Source organism: Ranitomeya imitator, chromosome 5 (genome assembly GCF_032444005.1).
Source record: "Ranitomeya imitator isolate aRanImi1 chromosome 5, aRanImi1.pri, whole genome shotgun sequence".
Classification (NCBI taxonomy): domain Eukaryota; kingdom Metazoa; phylum Chordata; class Amphibia; order Anura; family Dendrobatidae; genus Ranitomeya; species Ranitomeya imitator.
In genome coordinates this window covers 297,810,548-297,831,234 of record NC_091286.1, presented here as the reverse complement: position 1 = coordinate 297,831,234, position 20,687 = coordinate 297,810,548, and the positions used below count along the sequence as shown (strand labels likewise).

General features: G+C 44.8%; 1 protein-coding gene across 2 annotated transcripts in view; it reads left to right on the top strand.

Moving 5' to 3' along the window:
• Positions 1–20,687, top strand: part of CRYBG1 (crystallin beta-gamma domain containing 1) — a 471,483-nt gene that overhangs the window by 404,292 nt on the left and 46,504 nt on the right. For both annotated transcript variants that reach the window (XM_069726284.1, XM_069726285.1), the window contains one exon: positions 16,778–20,186. In XM_069726284.1, coding sequence (XP_069582385.1) covers positions 16,778–20,186 — 3,409 coding nt within the window. The remainder of the gene's footprint in view (positions 1–16,777; positions 20,187–20,687) is intronic.

The window sequence follows — 20,687 nt, the reverse complement described above, 5'->3', positions numbered from 1 at the left end:
GGGCTGCCCTAGAAGGCTCCCTGATAGCTGCATTGCTGTGTGTACGCCGCTGTGCAAACCAACTGCTTTTTTCAAAGCACAAATCCTGTTGTTCCTTCCTTTCTGCACAGCTATCTTGTTTGTTTGTCCACACTTTTGATTTAATTTGTGCAGCAGTCCACTCCTTGTTATTGCTGCCTGCCATACCTTGCTGAGATTACTGCAGGGAGATATTAATTGTAGGACAGTCCCTGTTTTTTTTTGTTTTTTTTCGTTACATCTCTTCAAGCCACTTTCTGCCACAGAAAATATACTCTAATACAGTGGCCCACATTTATTCACTTGTCTCCATGAATTTAAAAAAAAAAAAAGTGCAGATTAAAATTGGCAAATCTGCATCAGTGGCAGTCCTGTGTGTGGCATCTGTGTCTCATTTTCTGGCACAGAAAACATACAGTAACAGTGGGCCTGATTTCTTGCCAATTCTCCCAGAAATAAAAAAAAAAAAAATAGTGGGAGATTAATATTGGCATTTGTGCTTGAGTGCCAGTCATCTGTGCCATCTCTCAAATTTTGGTGCACAGAAAGCCTAGTGTCTAATACTGTTTTATTTTATTTTTTTTAAATTCTCCCGGAAAAAAAATAGTGAGAGATTAATATTGGCATTTGTGCTTGAGTGCCAGTCGTGTGTGCCATCTCTCTCAAATTGTGGGGCACAGAAAGCCTAGTGTCTATAATACTGTTTTATTTATTTTTTTTGTTAATTCTCCCTGAAAAAAAAAAAATTAGTGGGAGATTAATATTGGCATTTGTGCTTGTGTCAGTCCTGCATGTGTGGCATCTCTCTCATTTTGTGCCACAGAAAAACTAGTGTGTAACATTGTGCCTGATTTTCCTTGCAGTCTCACCCACCTATAAAGGGATATCTAAATCCTACAGAAGTTTGAGTTCACCTTGTAAGTTGTTTTACAGTAACAAATACCGTTACTTTGGTTACGTTTTGCAAACAATGAGGAAGTCTGGTGGAAGAGGTCGTGGCCGTGGGCGGTCATTGCCAGCTGGTAATGATGGTAGTGGTGGTGGAGCATCAGGTGGTCGTGGGAAAAGCAATATAGCACCTAAGTCTCGAGTTGTGGAGCCAGGTTCGTCGTCTGGCTACACAAGGCCTCGAACGCTCCCTTTTCTGGGAGTAGGAAAACCGCTTTTAAAGTCGGAGCAGCAAGAGCAAGTTTTGGCTTTCATTGCTGACTCAGCCTCTAGCTCTTTTGCCTCCTCTTCTGAAACTGGTAAATGTAAAAGCAGCGCGTCGTTAGTGGATGTTCACGGTCAGGGACAAGTCACTTACTTGTCCTCTTCAGCAAAAACAACAACAGAGAAGGATGCGTCAGGCGACACAATGGGTTACTCCATGGAGCTCTTTACACATACCGTTCCTGGGTTAGAAAGTGAAACCGTTAACAGGCCATGCCCATTACAAGTTGAATCGGACATGGAGTGCACAGCCACAGCCAGATTACTATGCTGTTCCTTTGACTCAGACCACAACATTGCCCTCGCAGTGTACTGATCCAGAATCAGACCCTGATGAGACTATGGTGCCCCGTCACGAACGCTATACCACCGGCTTACACGGTAAACACAGACGAAGTTGCACACGAGATAGAAGAGGAGGTCATAGATGACCCAGTTGTTGACACCGATTGGCAGCCATTGGGGGAACAGGATGCAGGCGGCAGTAGTTCTGAAGCGGAGGAGGAGGGGCCGCAGCAGGTATCAACATCGCAACAGGTTCCATCTGCCGGGCCCGTATCTGGCCCAAAACGCGTGGCAAAGCCAAAACCAGTTGTAGGACAGCGTGGCCATCCGGTTAAAGAAGCTCAGTCTGCAATGCCTGAAAAGGTATCCGATAGTAGGAAGAGTGCAGTCTGGCATTTTTTTAAACATCCAAATGATCAGCGCAAAGTCATCTGTCAAAAATGTTCAACTACCTTAAGCAGAGGTCAGAATCTGAAAAGTCTAAATACAAGTTGCATGCATAGACATTTAACCACCATGCATTTGCAAGCCTGGACTAACTACCAAACGTCCCTTAAGGTTGTAGCACCCTCAGCCAATGAAGCTAGTCAGCAACGCTACATCCCTTCCGTCACTGTAAGGCCACCATTTCCCGCACCACCTGCAGTATCTGTGCAGGTTTCGTTGCCAGGCCAAAGCAGTCAGGGAATCACCAGTTTCGTAGTAGGAAACACTGCATGTAGGGCACCGGCAAGAATACCGTCTCCAACCGTCTCTCAGTCTGCCATGTCCACCGGCACCCCCGCTAGTTCCACGATCTCCAGCTCTCCAATCCAGCTCACCCTACATGAGACTCTCGTTAGAAAAAGGAAGTACTCATCCTCGCATCCGCGTACACAGGGTTTGAATGCCCACATTGCTAGACTAATCTCGTTAGAGATGATGCCCTACCGGTTTGTTGAAAGCAAAGCTTTCAAAGCCCTGATGGACTACGCTGTACCACGCTACGAGCTACACAGTCGACACTTCTTTTCGAGAAAAGCCATCCCAGCCCTCCACCAGCATGTTAAAGAGCGCATCGTCCATGCACTCAGGCAATCTGTGAGTACAAAGGTGCACCTGACAACAGATGCATGGACCAGTAGGCTTGGCCAGGGACGTTACATGTCCATCACGGCACACTGGGTGAATGTGGTGGATGCAGGGTCCACAGGGGACAGCAATATTGGGACATTTCTGCCTAGCCCACGGTCTAGGAAACAGTTGGCTGTAGGCGTTCGCCCCCCCTCCTCCTCGTCCTCCTGCAGAAGCGAGAGCTCGTCCATAGACCGCAGTCGCACAACCACTCCATCCGCAGCTGCCACTGTTGCACACCAGGTGTCCCATTATGGGGCAGCTACTGGCAAGCGTCAGCAGGCTGTATTGGCAATGAAGTGTTTGGGCGACAACAGACACACCGCGGAAGTTCTGTCCGAGTTCTTGCAGAAAGAAACGCAGTCATGACCGATAACGATTACTGGTTGGCCCTGCCTCCTTGATCCTCGCTATAAAGGCAAATTGCAAAATATTATGCCACATAAGAACCTGGAACAAATTATTAGCAACCAAACAATCAACTCTTGTTGACCGTTTGATTCAGGCATTCCCAGCACACAGCGCCGGTGATGGTTCTCACACGAGCTGCAGGGGGCAGCAGACCAGAGGTGTTAGAGGTACACAAATCAGAAGTGGCGTTGGACAGAGGGGTTTTCTGACCAGGTTGTGGAGTGATTTTGCTATGACCGCAGACAGGACAGGTACTGCAGCATCAATTCAAAGTGACAGGAGACAACATTTGTCCAGTATGTTTACTAACTATTTTTCATCCCTTATCGATGTTCTCCCTCAACCGTCATTCCCATTTGATTACTGGGCATCCAAATTAGACACCTGGCCAGAATTGTCAGAATATGCATTGCAGGAGCTTGCTTGCCCGGCAGCTAGTGTCCTATCAGAAAGAGTATTCAGTGCTGCTGGTTCAATATTAACCGAAAAAAGGACTCGTCTGGCTACCCAAAATGTTGATGATCTAACCTTCATTAAAATGAACCACTCCTGGATTTCGAATTATTTTGCCCCACCTTTCCCGGCTGACACCTAGCTTTCCTATGAAAAGGTCTTGCTTCTGGACTGCTCTGACTGAGTTTTCCAATCTCGTAATTTGCAGCAGCTGTTTGTCCAGCATACGACATGTTTACACCTCCCTAAATGGGCAAACTCCCCCCACGGGGCCGTGGTCTCGCCACTTGGCGCAAGCACCCGTGAGAGTGCCGTTTGTCTGAAGAGGTGGGTGTGCACGCTTTTGGTCGACGGCACTGCCACTGGGTCCCTCATAGTACAATAAAGTGTCTCTGGTGGTGGTGGTGCGCAACCAACGTCAGAAACACCGTTGTAACATGAGGGGCCCTGGGCCTGTACCGCCGGCCACAAGACAGTTCCCCCCCCTCCCCAGCTCAAGCAGTGCTCTACGATTTGCAAAATTATCTCTCACAGTTCCACCAATGTTTAGTCTATGCGCTGACATCCTTCAATGCCTGGCACTGACAATACCAATGTGTTGACATGTATGATGCTACTTAAAATAGTCAGGGGCAGTGTCCTATATTTACACCAGTAAATACTTGGCGCCAAATTATTAGGTCTGAAACTCAGCAGAGGAGCCCACCCCTGTACCCAAGTATGCCACCATTTTGTTTTTTGGTTTTGTTGTATTGCGATACATTAACATCTATTTATTTTTTGGGAGTACTAACTGTCAGACACTCCTTACAATCGGTCTCCGCTGACAACACCAATGCTGCCTGTGTACCCCTGCAAGATAATTCCAAGTGCATAGAGCCTACTTTTGTTATGTTAGGCCTACTAAGCCTGTCTGCGGTCCCTCCTTCCAATAGTCCTCCACTGACCAGACCAATGCTGGCCATGTACCCCTGGAACCTATTTTAAATTGCATAGAGCATCCTTTTTTTAATTGTAGGCATACTAAGTCTGTCTGCGGTCCATAATAGAAATTGTCCTCCACTGACCAGACCAATGCTGGCCGTGTACCCCTGGAACCTAGTTGAGAGTGCATAGATCCTACTTTTTTTCTTTATTTTATATTTATAAAGCCCAGATGAACTACGCTGTACTACGGTACGAGCTACCTAGTCGACACTTCTTTTGCGAGAAAAGCCATCCCAGCCCTCCACCAGCATGTAAAAGTCAGCATTGTCCATGCACTCAGGCAATCTAAGAGTAGAAAGGTGCACCTGACAACAGACGCATGGACCAGTAGGCATGTCCACGGAAGGTTACGTGTCCATTACGACGCACTGGGTTAATGTGGTGGATGCATGGTCCACAGGGGACAGCCTACTAAGTCTGTCTGCAGTCCCTAATTCAAATTGTCCTCCGCTGACCACACCAATGCTGCCTGTGTACCCCTGTAACCTTTTTTAAACTGCATTGAGCCAAATTTTTTGTTTAAGGCCTACTACCTGTGTGTCTGCGCCACTCAATACAGCTGTCCTCCTCTGAAAAAAGCTGAGCGTCAATTGTCTGGTTTTCAGCCTATAGGAATTTGAAAACTGCATTGGGGCTACTACTTCGGTAGGGCCTACTAACTGTGTCTGCCGCTCCAAGGTGTTCTCCTGGTAGCATTTCCTGAGCTTCAATTTTCAGGCTCTCGTTGAAGAGTTTTTTTTAATTTAAAAACTGCAGTGGGCCTACTTGTTTGGTTGGGTTCTAGAAACTGTCTGCCGCTCCAAGGTGTTCTCCAGGTTGCCTTTCCTTAGCTTCAATTTTGAGGCGCTCGTTAAATTTTGTAATATAACAATGCATTTGGCCTACTTGTTTTGTTGGCCCTACGAACGGTGTCTGCCGCTCCTTGCTGTTCTCCACTGAACAAACCAGTGCCGCCTGTTTACTTCGGTTTCCAATTTTGAACTGCATTTAGCCTACTTACTGATTTGGGCCTACTCACTGTGTCAGCCTCTCATTACAGTTGTCCTCCACTGAACAAAGCAATGCCCCCTGGTTAGTCCTGTTACCAGTTTTGAACTGCATTTAGCCCACTTTATTCTTTGGGCCTATCTCTGTGTTTCCTCCTCATCCTGCCCATTGCCCAGCCAGTGATAGATGAGTCTGCTGGTACATTGCCCCAGACCACTACATTCCCCTTGCACGCTACACAGCCAGAATCTGACCCTGCTGAAATTCAGGTTCCCTTTCCCACATAGTATACCACCTTACAAGGGGACAAAGAGGAAGGTGCAGGTTCCTTCATCAGGTGGGGGAGGAATACTTGTTGGCGACGTCACTGGCACAGGGCCCCTCATAGTACGCAAAAGTGTCGCTGCCGGTGGGAGGCGCCCCCACCGTGCAAACACACCGCTGTACTTTGAGGGGCCCTGTGCCAGTGCCAATGCCAAACAGTGGGGCCCCCCTGCTTGCTCAGGATCACAGCACTTGCAAAGTTTAAATACTTACCTCGCCCTGCTCCACTGGCGTGACGTGGTCCAGATTTCCTGGGCCCACAAAATACTTGAACCAGCCCTACCCCCAACAACTTTAGCCAAATGACCCCCAATTTCCAATGCCTAACTATTATTGTAAGGGAAATTAAGATTGACAAGCTTCATTAAGAAGAATGGATGTTTTTGCCATTAAAATGGGCACTCTAGGTGTTTTCTTGGCCCCCACTCACTGCCGACTATGCTTCCCCATTGACTTGCATTGGGTTTCGCGTTTCAGTCGATCCCTGATAGGATAGCGTCAGAGTGTGTTGGTGTCTAGGTGTGCGAGGTTTCTGCGGAGGTGCGCATGTTGCTGGACATCGGTGACCGGTGAGGACAGGGATGAGAAAGTGAGCAGATGGTGGTCGGATAGAGGGAGGTGGTAAAGTTAGATAGAGATCAGAGACGAGTGAAGACCAGGTCTAGTGTCTGTGGGTGGCTGCGGAGGACCACTGAGTAAGTCCAAAAGATGAAGGAAGGTCCAGAAATTTGGAGGCTGTTGACTGAAGGGTATCAGTGGCGATGTTGAAGTCACTCATGATGATGGTGGGAATGTCAGTGGAAAGAAAATGAAGAAGCCAGGTAGAGAATTGGTCAATAAAGGCAGTAGCCCGGCCCGGAGGTCGGTATATGACGGCTGGTTGGAGGGAGAGTAGATGCTGTCAGAGTGGACTTCAAAAGATGGGAGGATAAGGGAGGGTAGAGGTGTGATTGAGTTAAAAGTGCAGTTAGAAGAAATGAGAAGACCCACTCCTCCATCATGTCTGTTGCTGTGGCAAGGGGTGTGGGTGAAGTGGAGGCCGCCATAACACAGCGCAGCAGGGGAGGCGGTGTCAGAGGGTGTTAGTCATGTTTCTGTGAGGCCGAGGAAGGCAAGCTTGTGAGAGAGAAAAAGGTCATGAATCACATGAAGCTTATTGCAGATGGAGAGGGCATTCCAGAGTGCTCCAGAAAGAGGGAGTGGGGGGTGGGCATCAGGGGCATTGGTTTTGTGTTGGAAAGATTGCGGTAGTTCATATTAGATAGGAAGTGGTAGGAGGGGATAGTAATGGGAGGCATGAGCTGTGGGCGTCCAGGGTTGGGAGATATGTCGCCAGCAGTGAGTAGAAGCAGAGAAAGGGAGAGCAGGTGGGAGAAGGAGAGTGGGCGGCTTGTTTTATTAGGACAGATTTGAGGTTGAGGAGCAGGTCAGCAGAGGAGGTCAGGTGGGTAGGTAAGAAGGAATGAGAGATGATTATTTGGTTAGAGGGTGCTGAGGTTTGTGGATAGTGAGGATTAGTGGAGCAAATACTGTAAGGGCATGTGTAAACATGATGGAGTAAGATGGGTTAATAGAAAAGCTAGATCCAAGTAATAAGAAGTGCTTACTCAGCAGACATACCCAAAAGAGACAGATACATAGAGTGGGGTCCTGACTCCAGCCATTGAAATAACTGCACTTCACGATACTTTAGCTGCCGTGATACTTTTGCTGCCGGGAGACGCATGCCTGAACTGCATGCGTGCCCCCCTAGAATGCTACTAAATGTATAGGACGAAATAGGGGAGCAGGTGAGGGGGATTGTGAGACCTTATTTGGGATAAATTAGCTATTGGCCAACACACCAGGGGAGGTTACATGATCAAAGGCACTGGGCCTGGCCACATCCTGTAACACCTTACACCAGATAACATCTCCTGTGGCCCCAGCATGGATACACAGCAGTGAGTACAATGCAACAAATGGATTTAGCAAAAATTCAGCAGGCACGGTTATATACCATTAAAGGGAAAGTTGCAGGATAAGCAGTAGATGACAGCAAGCAGATATTGTACCATTAAAGGGAATGTTGCAGGATGATAAGCAGTAGATGACAGCAAGCAGATATTGTACCTGTGTGAAGAGAGGAGATGGATGTTAATTCCCGGCCGTTGAAATAACTGCACTTCACAATACTTTAGCTGCCATTGTACTTTGCTGCCTGGAGATGCGTGACTGACCCGCACGCGTGCCCCCCTAGAATGCTACTAAATTTATAGGTCTATCTTAAGGAATATCTAATTTGTGAGCAAAATGTAGGACCACGTGATCTAACTAATGCACTTGACCAAAACCCTGCCTGTAGCAGCATGATATTGACTTTCCTGCAATGTCATATGTCCATTGCTACTAAGGGTGGGCTGTGGGGTCTTACCATAAAGTCTGTCTGTGTTTGAAAACTTATAGACAGAGGAATGCTACTTCACGAGTGTCATTCTGCAATTCCTTTCAGGCTATGTGTACACGTCAGGATTTCTGGCAGAAATTTTCCTGACAAAAACCTGACTGTCACGCACGCGCCCAGACTGGTTGGCAGGGGCATACGGGGGTGTGGCCCAACTGGACCACAGACCAAACTTCCCTGGAAGGGGCGTAACTAAGTAGCTTCCTAGGTGTTCGCTGGAGCCTCTGATGGTGAGGTCAGACTTGTGCAATAGGAAGCTACCAGGTGCCACTCCAGGGTGATGTCTGGCTGTGGCTGCTGATCCCACTAATGAACGGAGCGGGCATGGCTGGCACTCTGGCTGACAGGCGGGCACGGCTGGAACACAGGCAGGCAGACGGGTACAACAGAGACACTGGCGGGCAGGCGGACACGGCTGGCTCTCTGGTAGGCAGGCGGGTACGGCTAGAATATAGGAAGAACCGGTAGGGACCGGTCTGCAGGCAGGTATGTGAAACAGGTAGGAACCTGTTCAGACAGGAGGACTAAGTAACAAGTAGAGAAAGACCGCAAGAGCGGATGAAGAGCGAAAGCACAAGAGCTAGAACCAAGAACAGAAACGCAGGAGGCTGAGTACGAGTAGAAGGCGGAGCCAGGTAGAACCGCAAAGGGCGGAGCCAGGTAGAACCGCAAAGGGCGGAGCCAGGTAGAACCGCAAAGGGCGGAGCCAGGTAGAACCGCAAAGGGCGGAGCCAGGTAGAACCGCAAAGGGCGGAGCCAGGTAGAACCGCAAAGGGCGGAGCCAGGTAGAACCGCAAAGGGCGGAGCCAGGTAGAACCGCAAAGCCACAGAGTGTAAAGCAAGGTCAGAGTGCAGAGCAAAGTTACAGAGAGCAGAGCTGAGGGAAAAGCTGAGAGACACAGAAGCACAGGTTGTGGTAGAACTGAGCAAAGAGAAGCAGAGCCACAGACAGTGGCGAACAGAGCAGAAAAGGCAAACCAAGACAGATATAAACAGACAGTGGAATAGGACTAGACTAAGACAGAGTCAGGAACGAGACAAGACACAGAGACATAGACAAAAGCCAGGGTATGATGCCCCACTGGGTGGCAGACATAGGCCAGGGTACAAAGCCCCGCTGGGTGGCTACACAGGACACAGACCAGGGTACAACGCCCCCCTGGGTGGCAGACAAGAGAGAGTAACCGAGACAGGACCTGGCACCTCAGCAGCTAAGAACTGACTGAGGGAGTAAGTTGCACAGGCCCAGAGCACAGGGTGGAGCTGCACTATATACAGGAGGCCTCTAGGTAATTGGTCAGGAACTGATTAGACAGATGCACCTGATTCCTATAAGAACCAGAGAGTTCAGGCGCCGGCCCCCTATACACATAGCCATGAAGCATGCACAGAGCAGAGACACAGAACATGGAGCTGGCATGAAACAGAAACCACATCATGGCCTGGAGCAGTGGGTAAGATTGTGTGAGAGATGTGAGGCCATGCCGTGATGCCAGCAGAGTTGTTACACTGACATTTCTGCCAGAAATCCGCATGCGTTTTATTCGCGGTTTTTTTCATGATTTTGATGCGTTTTTTGCACATTTTTTATGCGTCTTTGATGCCTTTTTTTCTTGCCTTTTTTCCAAATGCATAGAATAGCGGGAAAAACGCAGAAAATCCGCAGAATTAATGAACATGCTGCTTTTTTTTACCGCGATGCGTTTTTTTGTGGAAAAAAAACGCAGCATGTGCACAAAAAATGCAGAATGGATTCTAAATGATAGAATGCATAATGTATGCGTTTTTAATGAGTTTTTATCGCTAAAAAGCGAGAAAAAAATGCGAAAAAACCTGAACGTGCGCACATACCCTCACTGTGATACTCTTACGGTACTTTTTTTTCACCAGTGGAATAAAAGTTTTTGCAGTACAGTTAATACCAATTTTTTATTGTTTTTGTCTCATGCCTTGCACTTCTATTTTTTCAGGAAATCAATGTTTTTTTGCACCACTCTAAGTGTATTTTTTTTCTTTCATTCTGAAGAAGAGTGTGCATAGCATGATCCTTTAGCAAAAAGAATAAGTCTACATGAAAAAATTTTTATTTAAGTTTTCTTATGAAACTTACAGCTTTGCATGCTCATTTTTTTAATTAAAAGTATTTTGTGATAGCTTTTCACTTGTCTTTATAGCTGGTGGTGCGCATTGAAAGTAACAGAGCGACAAGCAGGGAGCACATACAGAGAAGGTATTGGAATTGACAACAGGAGCATGCTGAATGGTAGACTAGCCCAGCCCCTGGAAAGGATATTTCTGATGACATTCTGTTTTGGGGTGGTGACAGCAGCTGCAGCGCTGTTCCCTGATAATGTCCCTTTTGACAATCCACAGTACATGCTGGGAGACTCAAGTACCGGTAATATGTCATCAGATGTAAGAAAAAAGACCATAAGTTAGAGTAGAGAGGGAACAGTGTGAAATTTTTAATTTAAGGACATTACAAATTTGTTTTTAAAATTTGAATTTTTAGACACTTAATATGACATTAATTATAATGTTTCTGACAAGCCCTTTTAAGGAACAGGTTAGGACTAAAAGTCACATCACAACATTGTCGTAATTTCCTGTTGTAATGGGCTATAGGTTTCAGATTTTCCTTTAAAAATGCAAACAAAGCTGACTGATAGACCATTTGAATAAAGGTACCGTCACACTAAGCGACGCTGCAGCGATACCGACAACGATGTCGATCGCTGAAGCTTCGCTGTTTGGTCGCTGGAGAGCTGTCACACAGACAGCTCTCCAGCGACCAACGATCCCGAAGTCCCCGGGTAACCAGGGTAAACATCGGGTTACTAAGCGTAGGGCCGCGCTTAGTAACCCGATGTTTACCCTGGTTACCGTTGTAAATGTAAAAAAACAAACACTACATACTTACATTCCCTGTGTTTGGTCACGTCCCTCGCCTTCAGCTTCCCGCACTGACTGAGCGCCGGCCGTAAAGTACAGCGGTGACGTCACCGCTGTGCTGTGCTTTACGGCTGGCCGGCGCTCACCAGTCAGTGCGGGAAGCTGAAGGCGAGGGACCTGACCAGACACCGGGAATGTAAGTATGTAGTGTTTGTTTTTTTACATTTACAACGGTAACCAGGGTAAACATCGGGTTACTAAGCGCGGCCCTGCGCTTAGTAACCCGATGTTTACCCTGGTTACCAGTGAAGACCTCGCTGAATCGGCGTCACACACGCCGATTCAGCGATGTCAGTGGGAGATCCAGCGACAAAATAAAGTGCTGTACTTTCCCCAGCGACCAACGATCTCCCAGCAGGGGCCTGATCGTTGGTCGCTGTCACACATAATGATTTCGTTAACGATATCGTTGCTACGTCACAAAAAGCAACGATATCGTTATGTGTGACGGTACCTTAAGGCTTCTGTTAGGTGTCGAGTTCCCGCCTCTGTACAGGGGGAATCTCAAACCATCTCCGCTGCGGTCTCCCATTCTTCTTCAGTCACAGTGGAGTCTGCTTATCGGAGACGTCGGTCCCAGCGTCTAGCTCAGGCTGATACTGGACGACTGGTTACTACTGCCCTTCCAAGCTCTGTCCTTGTAGCCAGCAATGCTCAGCAGCGAGCAGGTCTTTCTGGGACTAAGTCCTGCTTTTCCCATACTTAGCATGCCCATGGGACGACCTCCGATTGGAGGTCAAGGGTCACATGCTCAGGTCCTGTTGCGGCTCCTATTGATCCATCTGGAAGGTCTTGTGCCACTGCCGCTATTAGGCTATGTGCACACGATGAGGATTTTGCTGCGGATCCGCAGCGTTTCCGCAGCAGTTTCCCATGAGTTTACAGTACAATGTAAACCTATGGGAAATGAAATCTGCAGTGCACATGCTGCGGAAAAAAACACACGGAAACGCAGTGGATTATTTTCCGCAGCATGTCAATTCTTTGTGCGGAATCAGCAGCGGTTTTACACCTGCCCCAACAGAAAACTGCAGATGTAAAACCGCAATGGAATCCGCAGTAGAATCCGCAATAAATCCGCAGTAAAAACCGCAGCGGTTTTCCAATGCGGATTTATCAAATCCACTGCGGAAAAATCCGCAGAGGATCTTTCTACGTGTGCACATACCCTAAAAGGTTTACGTGGCCACTCGGCCATGCGCTAGTGTACATTTGAAAACGTGTGTGTTAAGTGCAAGCAGGGCCGTTTCCAGGTTTTCATGGGCCCTGGGCGAAAGAGTCCCGGTGGGCCCCTTTAACACATACCACAATTCATAATATACGGATACGGCAGAGAAATATAGGTATAGTACAATGCCAAAGATTTTGCTTACTTCTTACATTACATAAGTGATATCTATTTTACATTCTACATTAGCTCAGAAACCGGACAGTATAGTCCTCTATACAGAATAATGAGCCCCATATATTGCCCCATACAGTATAATGGCCCCGTATAGTGCTCCATACAGTATAATTGGCACCACATTGTCCTCTATACAGAATAATGAGCCCCATATATTGCTCCAAACAGAATAATAAGCCCAATATTATGCTCCATGCAGAATAATGAGCCTCATATTATGCTCCATACAATGGACAATGGGCACCACAGAGTACTCCATACAGGATGAGCCGCATATATTGCTCCATACGGAATTGACACCATATAATGCTCCATACAGTATAGTGAGCCACATATAATTCTCCATACAGTATATGATGGGCCCCATCGATTGCTCTATATATAATGAGCCTCATATAATGCTCCATACAGTATATGATCGGCCCCATACTGTATACTGAGTCCCATATATTGCTCCATACAGAATGGGCCCCATACAGAATGGGCCCCATGTAATACTCCTTACAGAATGGGTCCCATATAATGCTCCAAAAATAATTGGCCCCATAAGATGCTCCATGTATAATGGGCCCCATATAATGCTCCATATATAATTGGCCATATACAATGCTCTATATATAATTAGCCCCATAAGATGCTTCATATATTATTGGCCCCATATGCTGCTCCATATGTAATTGGCCCCATATACTGCTCCATATTGAATAGGCCACATAAGATGCTCCATATTAAATTGGCCCCATATAATGCTCCCTATAGAATTGGCTTCATAAGATGCTCCCTATATTATTGGCCCCATAAGATACTCCATATAGAATTAGCCCCATATGATGCTCCATACAGTCATGGCCAAAAGTATTGACACCCCTGCAATTCTGTCAGATAATACTCAGTTTCTTCCTGAAAATGATTGCAATCACAAATTCTTTGGTATTATTATCTTTATTTAATTTGTCTTAAATGAAAAAACACAAAAAGAATTGTCCTAAAGCCAACTTGGATATAATTCCACACCAAACATAAAAAGAAGGCGGTGGACAAAAGTATTGGCACCGTTCGAAAAATCATGTGATGCTTCCCTAATTTGTGTAATTAACAGCACCTGTAACTTACCTGTGGCACCTAACAGGTGTTGGCAATAACTAAATCACACTTGCAGCCAGTTGACATGGATTAAAGTTGACTCAACCTCTATCCTGTGTCCTTGTGTGTACCACATTGAGCATGGAGAAAAGAAAGAAGACCAAAGAACTGTCTGAGGACTTGAGAAACCAAATTGTGAGGAAGCATGAGCAATCTCAAGGCTACAAGTCCGTCTCCAAAGACCTGAATGTTCCTGTGTCTACCGTGCGCAGTGTCATCAAGAAGTTTAAAGCCCATGACACTGTGGCTAACCTCCCTAGATGTGGATGGAAAAGAAAAATTGACAAGAGATTTCAACGCAAGATTGTGCGGATGTTGGATAAAGAACCTCGACTAACATCCAAACAAGTTCAAGCTGCCCTGCAGTCCTAGGATACAACAGTGTCAACCCGTACTATCGGTCGGCATCTGAATGAAAAGGGACTGTATGGTAGGAGACCCAGGAAGACCCCACTTCTTACCCCGAAACATAAAAAAGCCAGGCTGGAGTTTGCCAAAACTTACCTGAAAAAGTCTAAAACGTTTTGGAAGAATGTTCTCTGGTCAGATGAGACAAAAGTAGAGCTTTTTGGGCAAAGGCATCAACATAGAGTTTACAGGAGAAAATAAGAGGCATTCAAAGAAAAGAACACGGTCCCTACAGTCAAACATGGCGGAGGTTCCCTAATGTTTTGGGGTTGCTTTGCTGCCTCTGGCACTGGACTGCTTGACCGTGTGCATGGCATTATGAAGTCTGAAGACTACCAACAAATTTTGCAGCATAATGTAGTGCCCTGTGTGAGAAAGCTGTGTCTCCCTCAGAGGTCATGGGTCTTCCAGCAGGACAATGACCCAAAACACACTTCAAAAATCACTAGAAAATGGTTTGAGAGAAAGCACTGGAGACTTCTAAGGTGGCCAGCAATTAGTTCAGACCTCAATCCCATAAAACACCTGTGGAGAGATCCAAAAATGGCAGTTTGGAGAAGGCACCCTTCAAATATCAGGGACCTGGAGCAGTTTGCCAAAGAAGAATGGTCTAAAATTCCAGCAGAGCTTTGTAAGAAACTCATTGATCGCAGTTATTTTGGCTAAAGGTTGTGCAACCAAGTATTAGGCTGAGGGTGCCAATACTTTTGTCTGGCCCATTTTTGGAGTTTTGTATGAAATGATCAATGTTTTGCTTTTTTGCTTCATTCTCTTTTGTGTTTTTTCATTTAAGACAAATTAAATGAAGATAATAATACCAAATAATTTGTGATTGCAATCATTTTCAGGAAGAAACTGAGTATTATCTGACAGAATTGCAGGGGTGTCAATACTTTTGGCCATGACTTTATATGGGCCCCTTCTGATGGTCCCCATATATTGCTCCAAATATTAAAAAAAAAAAAAAAAAAATGAAATGCTCACCTCTCGTTGCTTGACGCTGCTCTGCTCTGGACTCCTCAGCGTCGGCGTCTTCCTGCTCTTTGCAGAGGGCACGCACTGGTGATGTCATCGCGCCCTCTGACCTGAACGTCACAGTCAGAGGATGGAAGACGCCGCAGCGCTGGAACCGGGAGAGGTAAGTATCGCAAGTGCCGGGGCCCAGAGCAGGCGGGGGGCCACTCGCGCTGGCTGAAACTATAGTGCCAGTGTCTCCGACGGCGAGTGGGCCCCCTGCCTGCTCAGGGCCCCGGCACTTGCCCGGGTGTGCCGGGTGCTAACGCCGGCCCTGAGTGCAAGTCGTTTTTTAATCATCCCCTCCCTTGTGTATGACTGCTCGCGTAAGGTGGATGTCTGCTATCTAGCGCCCGGCTGAGCTATCAGCAATAAACACACGAAACAGGGTCTCATTGCTGTGACCGCCAGTGCGGCGCCGTGCGCTATTAGAGTGCTTTTCTATCCCAAGTCTGTGTGGTTAGTGGCGTCCGCCAAAGCAGCACAGCACGCACTCTTGTGCATTTAAGTTATATTTTCAGTTACTCTGACACCCCAGTTGTGGTGTCGAGCACAAGTGGTCTGAACGTACTCTAATCCTGTGTCTTGGGATAGAGTCCTGAGACTCCTTGCTTGCGCTCTTGGTGCGGTACGATGGCCCTGTGACGCAACAGGGTTTGCCTCCTTCACACAGTGTGAAGTTAACCCGTGTGTGTATCCACATTGTACCGCCATTTAGTCAGTCATTACTCAGCAGCAGGTTCCATCTCTGCACGGTGGACCCCGGGCTGCGAACGCACCTAATATCATCTCTCTTATAATTTGGTGTGTTCCGCTAGCCCTAACAGCTTCTTTTACACTTGCCGTGATTTTGTGGCTCGTTTTTGCAGCCCCAATAGATTTCTATGGGGCTGTAAAAATGGGCCTCAATAATTCCACGGAGCGCTGTATGGCCATGAGGGCCGTATTTACGGCCGTGAAAAATGATCGAGTCTGCTCGATCTTTTTCATGGCTTACGGACACGGCCCCCATTGTAAATCAGTGGGGCCACAAAAACAACGGAAGGTTGTTTTTGCGTTGTGCCGTGACTTCCGATTTTGCGGATCGCCATTTTTTTCCCTAATACTTGTGTTATAGTATTGGGAACCCGAAAAACGGTGATCCGCAAGTTTTTTGTGGTCTGTTATTGTGGTAGACCGTGAAAATTGCAGCGATACGACACGCAAAAAAGGCCCGCAATAACGGTATGTGTAAAAGAAGCCTAATACTTATCTACTTGGCAACAGTTGTATTCCAATTTACTAACACTTTTCAGTCCTACAAGATCTTTTACTGTTTTATGATTTTACTATTGAGCTGCAGATTTTAATTACTTTGTTGCTTCTTATTTTGGCTATTTTTATGCTCTTACAAAACAGTTCAATTTTAATTTTGGAGTGGTATGTTAAATAAAACTCTTGCCTGAATGATTTGTCCTTATATAGTATTTGCAAGATTTTACAATTGGTAACATTGTCTTTTTTTCCATCAATTTTTTTTGTATATCTGTTATGTTCATGTTTAAAAATGTCTGAGATTTGTTTAACAAGGCTGCTTAAAGTTTAGAAACTATGAATTAATACCATTTCATTCTTATTTTTAGCCCTCCAAAACCAAAGAATGTGGAACTGCCAATTAAGTCTAAGATTGTTGATAATGTGGAAGAAGGTACCATTGAAGCAATAATCCCTAAAGGAAACATTGCAAGCAAAGTTTCCTTATTTGAGAGTAAAAGAACAAGTCACAAGCAAATTGATTTCTTTGCAACAAAAAACATTTCCCAAAAGAAATATGTTGAAAGAACGAAACTTAACTTTGGGAAACAGGTAAAGGGAACTGGGTCAAAAGACATTAGCTCACTGGGTAAACAAGCCAACATTTCTAGTAATAGTATTGGAAAAAAAGCTGAAAATGGTCATCATGAAATAAAAACCGACAAAAAGAAAGAAGGCACTGTTGTAACTTCACCAAGCCAGATACAGATGGAACACGGCAGAAATGGTTTTGAATTAGCATTACCAGATAAGATTTTAAAAGAAAATATTTTGCCTTCAGAGAAGAATGAAAAATACAAGAAACCTCCTACTCAAAAAAACAGTAATGTTGATGCTTTATGTGAGACTATAAGGACACAGAGCAATGGCTCAAAGGTTGATGAATATACCAAGAACACTTTAACACAGTCATATGAGAATACGTCTGATAATTTAGTTGCAGTTTCAGCTGATTCTGAAGGTGGTGTTGTTTTGCCCAAAGATCCTCCAGATATGGGTAACAGACATAACTCTATAAAAGAACCATCTGATGCTGCCATTTCAAAACAAGATGACAATGAGGATCTAACTAAAGAGTCGAAAACAGTGCATTCAGATGCTGTATGTTCATCTTTACATTCAACAGTATCATCCAGTACCGATCATTTACAGTTAAGTGACAGTAAAGAAATGACTGAAGTTGAAAGGGAAGATCAAACACTAACCTCTAAGAGAAAAGGCACTGACAAGTCACCTGAAACAAGAATGGAAACAGCGAAAATCCAGAGCAAAACATTTTTAATTGGAGATGCCAAAGAAGATTTTGAAAAGTTAAATGCATATTTAAAAGTAAGTCATGAAGGAGATTTACTAAAACATAAAGAAACAACTGAATCTGAAAGGGAAGCTAAAACGTCAACCTCTGTGAAAAACGAAACGGCAAAGTTACCAAAAACAAGAATAGATGAAGAAAAAAATTATCCCAAAGAAGTATTAAACGGCAACTCAAAAGGTGTTCAAAAGGAAAATACAGCTTCAGAGGAAAACCCTGAGGTAGATTTAATAAGTAAAGAAATAACTCGAGTTGAAACTGAAGCTCAAGCAGCGACCGCAAACAATAAAGACACAGGCAAATCACCTACATCAAGAATGGGCACAAAGAAAATTCATCCCAAAGAAAACTTAAATTCCAATTCAAACAAAGATGTCCAAAGGGAAAATATAGATTCTGAAGGAAGCCAAGAGGTAGATTTACCAAATAGAAATGAAATGACTGAATTTAAAAGAGAAGCTCAGACACCAACATCTGAGGGTAAAGACACAAAGAAGTCACTTAAAGAAATAGCCCCAGAGATAATTCAACCCAAAGAAGTTCTAAATAATGATGACAAAGATGTTCCAAAGGAAAATATAGCTTCAGAGGCAAACCATGAGGTAGACCTCAATGAACTAAAAATGGAAATCACACATGATACCTCTAAACAATTACCAAATACAATTAAGGAGCAATCCAATCGAGAAGCAGTTCAGGAAACATTTTCATTACATGAAAATTCAGACCTTGCTCACCATGAAAGGGAAAGCGGAGCAACTGCTGAGCCATATCTTTTAAATGTGGTTATTCCGGCAGGACAGGAACAAACTATGTCTAATCAGCAAAATGATCTTCTGCCAAGCCATGGAGCCAAGTTAGAAGGTTCATATACAGAGAATCCTTCTCCACAAATTGAAGATGGTATACATCAGTCCTCAGTAAACTCACAGCTAGATGCTGGTGAGTTCTCTGTTCACAATAACGTCTCGCCACAGAATAAGCATCCAACTGGTTCAGACAAAGAAAGCGAGCCAACCTTTTCCCATGGTGTGAATATTTTCTCAAAACCTAACACTAAAATCTTGACAGATGTTACAAAGGGTATTGTTTCCTGTGCAGAAACTGCAATAGATGATCTCTCTATATATGAAATTAAAGAGCAGCAAGTGGATTTTAATAGCACACTCATTCGTTCAGGTAGAGAGAATGAATTAGAGTTACAAAATAATGTTGCGACTGTAGAGGAAATGTCTGAAAAGCCTACAAACATTAAAGCTCAGCAAATTAATGTGTTAAATGCAGATGATATAAAAAAACCTATGACTTCTACTGAAGTCGATAACAAAAGAACCCCCAATGGGAATGTGGTTGATTCTGACATTCCAGACCCTACGCTACCTGAGAATGGATATCTTTTTGACTCCCGTAACATTACCTATTCAAATGGAAGCCTTCAACATGGAATGACTCAAGAAAGTTTCACAAAAATGCAATCTAGCCCTGAAACCAGTTTTAATGACTGTGTGGAAAATGAAGAATATGCTTTGGATTCATCTTCTGACATGGAAAAATTTGCTGAAACCATCAGAAGGCTAGAAAGCCCCATTACTTTGCCTCAGAAAAGAAAAAAACCCAGAGCTCCGAAATCGCCAGGTCCATTTTATGGCTTGCCACCTATCCGTGAGGATTACTTGGAAAAGATCTTGGATAACGAGGCATTTTCCTTTGGCTTAGGAAAGAAGGATAGAGCAAAGGAACTTGCACCAATGGCATTATTTAAGATGCAAAGCAAAGAAACTGCAGAGAAATTAAAGCCAAAACGGGCATCTGCTGAACAAAGCATGCTTTTGAAATCTCTAAAATCAAAAAGAGAACCACTTGCCATACCACAGGAAACATGTGACAAGGAAAATGCAGATGTTACTGATTTAGCGGTGAAGAGATCTCGAATAGAATCAATTTATTCAAGCTTCAAGTCACCCTTTGCAGCAAGGTCTGAAGAGAACGTGTTCTCTCCTTCTGTAACAACTGTCAGCACAATAACTACCTCCTTTGACACACCCCGGAAGGAGTTTACTCCCTCAGGCAAAACCTATGATCTTAAAACTACAGACTCTGTAACGACAGCTCACACTTCGGTTAAAGAAAGCAAAGGTGCTTTCACACATCTGTCTTCAGGATTCTTGCAGAGTGACTGTGCAGAGCAGTCAGTATCCATACCCGTGCACAGCATGGACAGCAACCAGGAAAGCAATATCCAAGCAAATGGTGACTTATCACTTAAACTACCTGATTCTAATGGCCACCTTTATGTAAATCATTCCACATCTGAAGGGAACAGAACAGCACCCCTTTTTGACAGCATTTCGGCGCTTGACAAACCTGATTCCTCAGAGATATTTTATTTTAAGGGCCAAGAGCAAAGCATTCCAGATCGCTCAGAGGTGAGTGCTGTTTGAGAATTGCATTGCTGTAGCAGCTGCCATGTTCATGCTTTTCTGCCTAGCGCACCTTTGTTATGCATAATTGGCAATATAGGCAGTTTTCTGTACTTATTACAGTGAAATAAAATGTCTTTGGAGAAAGACAAGCCATTTGGGGTTCCAGAACAATCAGTGCAATAGTGTCACCTGAGAGTAAGAGAAACTGCATTGTTCGTTTTTAATATTAGTTAAAACATCTGTTTACATATGTTCACAGACAGAATTGCGAAGTTGAAATGAATCATACGTTAATTTAATCCTGTGGACCATTTGTAGTTTGTTTTACTTAGTATCCTACTTTGTCCTAACTTTTAGTCCTTGCAAGCGTTTAGTATTCAGATATTTGGTTGATGGTTAGGTGGGGCTAATTGATGAACAGCATTAACTTTGTTACAGGTACACACATGCTACAGGTAGATTATAACTACAATAGAATATTCATATATGAAATTTACAGAAACT